Source organism: Psammomys obesus, unplaced genomic scaffold, assembly GCF_907164565.1.
Source record: "Psammomys obesus unplaced genomic scaffold, mPsaObe1.curated_primary_1811, whole genome shotgun sequence".
Lineage (NCBI taxonomy): Eukaryota > Metazoa > Chordata > Mammalia > Rodentia > Muridae > Psammomys > Psammomys obesus.
The window spans coordinates 9236007-9247147 of record NW_026585797.1 but is presented as its reverse complement, the minus strand read 5'-3'; the positions used below and the strand labels follow the sequence as shown (position 1 = coordinate 9247147).

Genomic DNA, 11141 nt, shown 5'->3' with positions numbered 1-11141 from the left:
AGCGCTGTGGTTGCTGCAGTGAGCAGCAGGGAGCACTGTGGTTACTGCAGTGTGCAGCAGGGAGCACTGTGGTTAGTGCAGTGTGCAGCAGTGAGCACTGTGGTTACTGCAGTGAGCAGCAGGGAGCGCTGTGGTTACTGCAGTGTGCAGCAGTGAGCACTGTGGTTACTGCAGTGAGCAGCAGTGAGCGCTGTGGTTACTGCTGTGGTTACTGCAGTGAGCAGCAGTGAGCACTGTGGTTACTGCAGTGAGCAGCAGTGAGCGCTGTGGTTACTGCAGTGTGCAGCAGTGAGCGCTGTGGTTACTGCAGTGAGCAGCAGGGAGGACTGTGGTTACTGCTGTGGTTACTGCAGTGAGCAGCAGTAAATTGCTGGTTAATACTGGAGTGCAGAACTCTCTGATGGAGTGCAATGACTGAAGCTTATCTTTAACAACCTGGAAACCTAAACTGAAAGAACAACAGATTTCTTGATGAAGGAAAAGGAGTTTCCGAGTCTTTCCTCCTACCCTGCAGGCTAGATAAACCTGTTCTTCATTACAAAGTTCTCCTCCCTTCTAATAGCAGCAGGCAGCATCCCATGTGGAGAAGATATGAGGACTGTCAAAAGCTCTCGCTTCTGCTGGGGGCTTTCCCTCTCTCCCAGGCATGTGCTGGCTTCCCACATTACTGAAACAAGACTACCGTCCTTCCTCAATCAGTTTTGATTGATGATGTGTTCCCTTCCTCACTTGTCTCAGATACTTTTTGAAAGTAGAACTAAAGTATGAATGGTTGCCTCTGTTCATAGAACTAACCTCAGTGCAAGGCATACACTAAAACGCTTATGGGAAATATGCGAGGTGGGCTGTAATGCAGCGGTTAGCTCAGTTCTTCCAAGTTAAGCACCGTCTATGTTGGTACCATAATGGCCTTCCTGAAAATAAACATGCAATAAGAATTCAGTCTCAGGTACGTCACAAAGTGCAAACAGTTTGTTACGCAGAAACGTTTCACAATATAGTGCTTGCTGTCTACAAGACAGCAATGAAAATTTTCATATGCATTTGCATTTAATCCTCCCAACTGTGTCTTAAACTGAAGATAGTATTAACATATCCTTGTGTTTCTGGATGAGGTGACTGAAGTTTAGAGCAGGTAGGCCATTTGTATATGGCAATTGTGTTGTTAGGTGGCAATACAGAAATGACACCTGGAAGTTCTGCTGACCAACTATAGGCAATATGAGTGGGTATTATAAGGAAAGGGGGCTTCCAGAGTCTCATAGACTTTTTGCCACATGTATTCTTAAATCTTCACTATGCTTAGACATATTGTAAGCCTATGAAAACAGTACTTTTAGCAAATATAATTGACTTCATAAGCTTCTTTTCTGCTAACAATCTCCTAGGATTGGTGGTTTTAGAAATATATCTGGAGAAATCCTAAAACACAGGGACCGTGGATCTTACATATACAAGAGATGTCTAAGACTCAAAAGGAGCAGGTTGGCCTGGTCCTAATGAGGGCATAGTGATGCCCTTGCAGACCATGTGGACTCTTCTCTGTCAAACCCAGCCAACTCAGTCCCCTTGTATGTAGGCTGACATTGTTGCTAGATGGCATCCATTTGATAATCTGGTAACCTTTCATTCTTCCTGCTGCTGGAATGAAAATAAAGAAAAAGAAAAGAAAAGAAAAGAAGAAAGAGAAAGAAAGAAAGAAAGAAAGAAAGAAAGAAAGAAAGAAAGAAAGAAAGAAAGAGAGAGAGAGAGAGAGAAAGGAAGAAGAAAGAAAAAAGAAAAGAAAGAAAGACAGGAAGAAAGAAAGGGTGAAAATCTGGCCTGACTTTGCAGCCAAAACTAAAAGATTCTGAGCCTGGGTCCTACCTGATGAACTTAGATTAGCATCTTTGAGGATGGTGTAGGACTAGACTTTACCTCCTCTGAAGCTAGCATGTGGAGGATGGGGACTGAGCTGTAAGAATAACAGAATGTGGCAGCTAGAATCCATCATGTCCCCTGACAGCTGATGATGAACTTCCTCCAGACTAGATCCAGAGGGATGAAAGATGAAGATGCTGGAGAGTGTCTTCTCCTCAGAAGAGACAGAACGAGCTCCTGGAGGGCTGCAGACTGCCCTACCTCCGCATTGCAGGGCTTCAGCATGCTGGATGCACTTAGCTTTAGAATCAGACGAGTGAGGTCTAAATCCTTCTTCTGTTTGTCAACTCGTTATGTGGGGTAGCTACGTACTTACAGTTATTTATTCATCTTTGAAATAAAAACAGTTCGGTAAGGGCTACTCCACAGATTCAGTCAGCTGGTCTACATAAAGCCCTGTCTCTGAAATACAGTAAGTGCTCAGCTCTCACCCTTCATCCCAGCTCAGCTCTCACCCTTCATCCCAGGTCCATGGTCTGTAGGCCTGAGCACGAAAAGTGCTTTTCTCCCCATTGGCAGCTGAGTACCAGGTAGCTGACCTCTTCCTGGGGATGCATCTGATCTTGTGGACTTGTTTCTTTTTGCCTGTCTCTCTCCATCACCCTTCACTTGCTTGTTTTTGCCCCTGTGCTATTGAAGAGTAAATTTCAGTTGAGTGGTAGCTCTAACCCAGGCCCAAAGGTGAGTCAAACTGCAAAGGTACCTTGTACTGTAGGTTATAAAATTTGGCTTATTTATTTGAAATCCTGGCTCTTAACTGCTGTGTAAAACTCTGAAGCCCATGCTTCGGAGCTTCTGTGTTCCTCATCTGTGAAATGGGAGTAACAAGACTACTTCACAGCCAAGCTGTAAGATTCAGCCTTCTGCAGCTCACCTCACTTGTCTTAGAGGGAGTGCAGGCAAGATGTGTAGGACTCTCAGGCTTCTTGGAGGAGAGTCTGGGCCCTCCCTCAACATTCAGTGGTGGTTCATTGGCTCTTTTACCAGAGAAAGCCCAAAAGAATTTTAGTGGCTGCCCCCACCGTGTCTTCCCGCTGGTTTACCTCACCCCTAGAGCCCAGCACCCGTTCCCCATCGTTCAGCCATCACTGTGCTGCACCCTGGGTTTGTTCACTGTGTTGGCTTTAACTCTTAAGAAAAGCTGGTGTTCATGCAAGGCCCTGGAGAGGCAAATCCCATCACAGCCAACTGGCAGACATATTCCATCCCTCCTCTTCTGCCCTGGAGGGGAAAGGATACCAGGAGATTCCCCTGACAGAACAGCTCAGAGCGGATAACTGCCCCAGGTCCCTGTAGAGCTAGGAGCAGCAAGCTTCTGAGGACCTGGCACACGTCCACGACCACCACTGTCCAGTGTGGTGAAAGACGGTGCTTATACACGTCTTTTCTGGACAAGGAAGTTTCCCTCTTCCCAGTGGCCACATGCTTCTGACTAAACAGTGCAGAGAGCTGGGGCCAGCCCCGTGTGTGAGCTCCTGCTGCATTCTAGGCACCATGAGAGGATCTAACACATTGTCATACCCTCCCCACCGCAGGGAAAGCCTTGCGCTGACCCCTCCTTTTCAGGTGAAAGACCAAAGGTTAAATAACTGGTCCTGGTCATACAGCTGGGACAGGGGCAGAGCAGGAATTCAAGCACAGTCTGTTTAACTTTGAAATCCATTACAGCTGGCTTCCTATTAAAGCCGGGGTAAGTATCAAGAGTTTTAAGTAGCTTTTCAGAGGCAGAGAGGAGCCGTGGGCTTGATGCTTGATGCTTGGACCCAGCTGGGAATTGTGACCATCAGACAGGAAATCCGGGTGACTCTCTCAGCTGCCTGCCCTTTCCTTGTCATGAAAACACACCCCCTCAACGCCTACCTGTCTCAAAGAGATGGATCGAAATGAGTGGGGCAAATGGAGTCTAATTTGCCCACCTTGGAGACAACACTGGGAAATGCTTTCAATCAAAATTTGCAAGTGGGTAGCTTTGTGGGCTGAGTCTAATGTAGAGAGGTGTTTTGTTTTAGCAGAAGGAATTTTTCAAAACTTCAAATTCATTGTTAACCTTTCTTTTTTCTTTTGGGGGTTTTGTTTTGTTTCAAGACAGGTTTACTCTGTGTAGTCCTGGCTGTCCAGGACTCGCATTGTGGATCAGGCTGGCCTGGAACTCACAGCGATCTGCCTGCCTCTGGCTCCCTGAAGCTGGGATTAAAGGAGTACACCTTAACTGTTAACCCCTTTCAAGGCAGCAGGTTTACACAATTCTCCAGATATCTGAAGTTACCTGGAGAAATCCAAAGTTGTGCTGACCCTGAGCCTCCATGGCCGCTGCCCACCGGTGGCTGGTGCCTTGGACCCGGAAGTGGGACGGTGTTTTTTCGTGTGTGAGGAGGAGTACCAGGTCCCCACCCCCACCGCAGCATCCTCCTGCCGTTTAGTCTTAACTTAGAAGAGGAAACGACCCTTCTCAGTGGCGTCATACTGTTCTCTTTGTTCTCCAGGTGTTCCCTTCCCAAAGAACTTCCTTCAGATCTGCAAGAAGATCCTTTGCCGCCTTTTCCGGGTCTTCGTCCACGTCTACATCCACCACTTTGACCGCGTCATTGTGATGGGTGCAGAGGCTCACGTCAACACCTGCTACAAGCACTTCTACTACTTCGTCACGGAGATGAACCTCATAGACCGGAAGGAGCTGGAGCCCTTGGTAAGCGGCTCAGCAGTGTCTCCGGACACTGCGGGCTCCACGGAAAGCGCCCTCTAGCGGTCAGGAGGGAACTGCAGAAGCGGTGCAGTGCAGTGGTCAGCGAAGGCCAGGGTGCGGCCGAATATCCACCTCCACCAGATCAGGCTCTTACGTTGCTCTCAGGAGGTGACATGACGTGGTGACATGATTCCTCTGTGATGGTTTGGGCTGGGGAAGCTCGACTCTGAGGTCATTTACTCAGTTTCTTAGAGACACTTCTCTGATCTATCACCATTAGTCCGCGATGGTCAGAAACATTTATCCCCGTAATCAGGAGACGCGCTCTTAGCACTCACTGTATGTCGGCTGCTAGGCACACAAAGTCAAGTGAAGCTTCCTCTGGCGCAGAGAGAAGCCCTAAGGAAGAGCTTGGTGTCTTGGGCACTGTGCTCTATATACTGAATCCCCTGGGGTGAAGCCATTGTGAGTGTAGCAGAGTCCAGAACGCTTGAGATTAAGCCCTACCTTTCTTATACAGGGCAGTGGGGTCTGCTTTTACTTTGTTGTTTTAAAAAGAGATTACTTATCTTTATTTTATGTGTGTGTTGCCTGTACATATGCTTGTGTACCGTCTGCATGTGGAGGCCAGAAGAAGGTCTCAAATGCCCTAGGACTGGAGTTACAGATGCGTGTAAGCTGCCATGCAGGTGCTGGGCATGGAACCCGAGTCCTCCAAAAATAAAAGCAGGTGCTCTTGGCCACTGTGCGCCCCTCCATCCCCTGCGTCTATTTGCTTTATAAGTCCCTGTTGGCTTTAGTATGTGCTTGAGAAGCCAAGGACCCACAAGACGGTTCTAACAGGTTCACCTTGATGAGGGTGCCTGCCTTGCCGCTGTCCCCAGTGCTGCTGGGTACCTGTTTACCCAGTGCCACACACTGCTTTCTATTAAAATCAGCCTTTTTTTCCTTGAAAGAGTTAAAGTGTAGTTATTCTAAATATAGTTGGCAAAGTAAGTTTTATCCCAAGTCTTTTTGAATAGTGACCAAAATACAGAGGCAGGGTGTCTTCTCTGCTCTCACCTGTCTTTCTTTGACCGCACGTTTGAAATCATGTTTTGTTATTATTCGGGTACCTGAGGTCAACAGCTCACATGACTACCACTGACAAAATACTGTGTCCTATTCACATATCCCCACAACAAGAGCTGAGCCCAGCTGTGTGGAGAAGCAACCGATGGGGGAGGAACTAGAGGGGACAGAGAAATGGGCATTGGATGGACTCCCTTAGGGACTCAGCAGGCTTGAGGCGCTCAGGCTGCTCTAGCCATCCCTCACCTTGTCCCACGGTCTTTGTCTGACAGCCTAATGGGGAAGGCGGTTGGCCGTGGGCCCTGGACTGCCTGGCTTATATTGGCTGTGTACAAACACAGTTTGCCACGTCAAGTCTTAACTCGCTGCCGTGGGGTGGGGGTTGGGGACATTTTGCTCCCAGGGTCAGCAAGTTCCCAGGTGTTAAGGAAGCAAAATGCACAATGAATAAATATAAATAAAAGTGTATTAGTTACACAGATGCTGTGCTGTATCATTAAACGAGATGTTGTTGAATCTTATGTTACCTTTAGGAGTTTACTCCGTGGTCTACAATTGCACCCTGGAATGCACAGCAGTTTCCTTTGCACACAGGTGAAAAGTCTCTCACAACACTGGGTAAAGAACAGGTGCTCTTCTTCATTTTCTTCCACACTGGGCTCCTAGAAAGCTTCTGGGGGCTGCCACCAAGTTATTGCTGAGCCTCATCGTAGACTTACGTGGAAAGCAACTAAAAGTCATAAACGGCGGGTTTGCTAGTTGCTCAGTGTAGACTGCTGAGCGTAAATAACCATGGCAAGAGAAAAAGGCTGTACAAAAAACTCCAGAGTGTAAACCCTGGACACAGCTGATAAAGCTAATCTCAGAAAATGTCAAGGACAGTAGAAAGAGAGGGGCCTTGTTACAAAGAGATAGGAAAGACTGCTGCTGGGCCTTGGAGCTCAGTTCCTATTGGGAGCCACGCCCACGTAGACGGGACCAGGGTCCCCAGAGGCCACCAGACACACTTTCAGTTTTGCATAAACAAGATGGATAGGGCTGCCTGTCAAGTTCTTCTTTGTGCACAGAAGCATGAGGGCTATTGTAGGGTAAAGCTGGGGCAAACCAGCGGGAGAGAAAGCCTTGCTTCACTAGCAAAAACCTCTCAGTTGTGTTGTTAGTGTGCTGAAGGAGCTGGAGCACCTGGTAGTGCCAGGAGCTGCCTTGCAGTCCTGGCCTCTCAGCCAGGCCCTGAACAAGCCAGTCTTCTACAATGAGTTTCTGTAGGGGTTGGGGAGGGGGAAGACATGATTATCCTAGCCAGGGATTGTTAACACTGGAAATGACAGGAGAAGCCTTGGGTTCCCCACCCCAAGGCTTGTGCTTCTTTAACTTGTACTTAAAATTGTTTTCTTCCCGCGTTTACATTTTGTTAAGTATGGTGACAGGAAAATTAATTGTAATAAGTAGTAGCAGTAACAAGAAGTTTTAAAATAATTACGTGAAATTATGTGTTTGCTTGTTTACACAGACTCAAACCTGTAAATCACAGGATTAGAAAATGTGGAGGTTTCTGAGGTTAATGGTTACATGATGACCAAGCATGGCGACACATGCCTATAATCCCAACACTCCGGGAGGCAAACTCAGGAGGATTGGTGCAATTCTGAGTCTAACCTGATCTACCTGGACAGTTCCAGGCCAGTGAGAGCTTCACAGAGAGAGCCCTGTCTCAAGAACAGGGGTTGGAGAGATGAACAGTTGAACAGCTGCCCAGAGCACTGACTGCTCTTCCAGAGGCCCACACCTTGATTCTCAGCGCCTCCCTGGCAGCTCACAGCTGTCTGTAACTCCAGTTCCAGGAAACTCAACAACCTCTTCTGGCTTTTGCCAGCACTGGATATGCATATGGTGCACAGACATGTCTGCAGGGAAACCCTCCACGCACATAGGATAAGGCACTTTCAAAAACCCACAGCACTTGCATGGTGGCAGGCTCAGATGCTTGGTGTGTCCAGAGTCGCTGAGACTGTTGCACGTGCGGACTGGCACTGCTGACGTTGTGTCAGTGTTGCTAGAATATCTAACTCTCCGCCTAATGTTGCAAAGTGCATATTGCACTCAGAGCTAGCATATCAAACGAATACATCTACGTTTGTAAAGTACTTTCTTACTTTGGGCCATCTCCTTGGCCCACAGTGGATGTATTTTTACTTTGTATATTCCAGCTGAATATTCCACATGCCCAAAGCAAATTGTTCAGCTATCACCTAAGAGAGATAAGTTTAAAGGAAACTTACAACACAGTCTAGAAAATATTCAATAATGAATATGTCACTTTGCCCCTAGAGGATGAATTTGCCTTCAGATTCTGGTCTTGGGTTCTTCATTGTGTCATGTGACTAGAGGCCGGAGGGCAGAGATTGTTCAGCTAGTTTTCTCTGAAACAGCAGCCTTCCCAGAAGCTCCTCGCCATCGGTGGAGCATCCCTGGAGTCCTGCTTGGAATTCTACAGTGTGGAGTGTGGAGCCTCACCTGGCCCCCTCCATGCCTCAGTCCAGCTGCAGTCTTCTGTGTGAGGGCTCATCTGGTTGCACTGGAGTAGTGCCGACTGAGCATTTGGCAGGTGGGTTATCAGGAGGCTCCCACCAGGGTAGGAGACTCAGTATCACACACAGCCAGCGTAAGACTCAACCCCAGGGTTCAAACCCCAGACCTTCACTTACTGAGTGGCAACCATGAAAAGATACATCATTTTTCAAACCACCATTTTCCTCATCCTGTGGAGTAAAAACATAATGGAATTGCAAAAATTAAATAGATTAGGTGCATAGTACGTACTTAAGAAATGTTAGCTAATAAGGGGTTAGCACTCAGTAAATGACCCTACTTTCTCCTTCCCTGGCTCTCAGGGCCTTTCATCCACCCTCATGATTCCTTGGGTAGCCTCAGAGCAAATGTAGTTAATTGTATTTGTACCTGTCTATACCTCAGGGTCGTAAGTTCTGTAAGGGCTGGAAGTAAATAAGATGTATGCCTGAATTGTCCGTGGTGCCTGTTACATGATAAATACTTGAATTTTCTTTTTGTTAATTGGGAAGAATAATTTAAGGATGATGTACGCTGTTCGAAAGGATTACCTATAGCCAACCATTCCTCCTTGGCACCACCCTTATCTCAGCCGATGTCACAGAATACAGCTTTATCCTGACATAGAGATTAAAAGGAAATTAAGATGCAGACCAGTGAAGGGATGTGTTTAAACTTTACACCTGACAGTGTAAGACGGAGCTACAATGCCTCTGCCCCAGATTACAGACTGATTCACCCAGGAAATGTTGAACCCTGTGGTACCGCCTCAGGGTCCTGCTGCAGCAGACACAAGGTAACCAGCCCTGTCCATCTTAGCGCCTGTGTTGAGGGGTGGGAAGGGCTTAGTCTCCAGTGAATTTGGACAATTGTTCATCCTGTCTGGCCTCTGGGTAGGAAATCAATTTGGAATTCAGACACTGTCAAGAGGTCACCCCGGGCAGCCGAGTGAAGGCCAACAGGACTGTCTGCCTACAGAGCTTGTCTTAAAGCCCCAGTGAGCCCCAATACTCGCCTCTGCAGCCCAACCTGCAGCCTGGAAACTCAAGAGAGACACATGCACATCATTCTGCTTGCTCTTCAGCGGGTGGAGAGAGGCAGGCAGGGTGGCAAAGTAATCCATGTTCTCATGTGAGTGCAACCACTGAAGATGACCAAATTCAAGCAGCTTTGCAGCTGGGGGAGAGAAAGCCCAAGTGATGCTGGTAATCGGGAAATGGAGCAGGCCCTCATCGAATAAGCAAGTTTCTGTTGGCCCTGGCAGCCTGGGGGTCAGCTGCCGGATTTGATCTAATCAGAATTATGGTTAGCAGGCGCAAACAGCAAGTGCCTCGTTTGATGGCCTTTTGCTAAATACAAAAGCAAACTCAAAGAGGGCTGTTAGCGCCCGCACTAGCTGTGAATGAAGAGCTGGTGGGGCTACTTTAAGAAAGAGGCTGGTGGGAGGAGGGAACTAGTTCATCCTAATGTGCCTGCTGACCCCAGAGTGGCCTGACCCCAGGCCTTCCCAGTCTCTCCCCAGGGCTCCGTTTCCTTATCTCTAGCAGTAAAGACACATCCTGGAGGTGCAGCCTATACATGAGCCCAATCCTGGCTACATGAATTACAGTTGTTGAAAGTAGAACTTAGTTCCAATCTGTCTCTCTCTGCGACTCCACTGTGTAGAGGATTCAGCTCAAGAGCCTGGCTAAGGCACAAATTCTGATTCGGTGGGTCTGACAGGATGGGGGCCGGGCTGGAGAGAGCCCATGTGGAAGTCACAGCTTGGCGGAAGTTGGTTTTCTCCCTCCACGACATGGGGTCCAGAGATCGAACTCAGCATGTCAGCTTGGTGGCAAGCACCTTTACCTGCTGAGCCATCTCGCTGGCCCCTCTTTGGAGCACTTAACATACACTATTTCATCCTGTCATCCTTGTCGCTGGTCCTCAACAAGGAGAACATATGATCCACATCCCTTACCATCTCTCATTGATGACGTTTTGTTGCCCCAAAGCACACCTCTCAGTCCGTCCCTAGTAGGTAGGTGTCTGCTGCCTCATGTTCATGGTTCTCTGCACCAAAACTACCACATTAACATGGGAGCTTTGAAAACCAATGTGAGGACCAGGGTTGGAGAGCGCGTTGTCTCGTGGAAGCCTAACCTTTAGTCATTTGGGCACAAGCATGGACTGACCTTGCATCCCCCTAGGAGGTGGCCAAGCCAGGCCTGCCCTTTTCTGGGAGAAGCCCGGGGGAGTCCAGTGGCCTGGCCTGCCACACAAGATCAGGTCAGCACTATGAAAAGAAGCAGAGCCTTTTGCATGAGCCAAGCTTCTCCCTGAATAGCTGGCAGTGAAGAGCCATTGTGGGGCTCTTGAAAGGATCTTTTCTTTCCGAGCATCATCTGGATAGAAGCCTCGAGACAGCCGCTTGTCAGGCGGGTTCTGTGACTTTCAGCCAAGTGGCTCAGCCTTGGGCACCGCCACTGGTGAAGAAAGGGCTGCAGCCTGAGATCTGACCTGCATAATCACATCTCATGTTACCACATTACTTGTCTGACCCTGGATGAGGCTTGTAATGCATCTGGGTCTCAGTTTCCCCATTTTCAAAGGACATCAGCTCTAGAGTGGCCCAGGCTTGATGGACCGAGACTCTGATCTTCGGCATTGTAAATCACCAGGCTTGTCATCTTTTGTCCAACATGACCTTCCATCTTTGTTTAGGGGTCCTCCTGGCTGGAGGCCAGTCGGAGCAGCAGAGAGATGTACTCGGCTTGTAGAAAACCTTAGTCTGTGTTCATTCGTGAGACTCACTCTGCTAATTCAGGTGATCCACGTGTGTATGTGTGCATGAATTCATGCAGGACAGGGACTGTGTGTGTGTGTGTGTGTGTGTGTGTGTGTGTGTGTGTGTGTGTGT

The 11141-nt window shown here is 48.2% G+C and overlaps 1 protein-coding gene across 1 annotated transcript in view; it reads left to right on the top strand.

Moving 5' to 3' along the window:
* Window positions 1-11141, top strand: part of Mob3b (MOB kinase activator 3B) — a 185347-nt gene that overhangs the window by 144833 nt on the left and 29373 nt on the right. The window contains exon 3 of the mRNA XM_055599419.1: window positions 4404-4606. Within this exon, the coding sequence (XP_055455394.1) occupies window positions 4404-4606 (203 nt within the window). The remainder of the gene's footprint in view (window positions 1-4403; window positions 4607-11141) is intronic.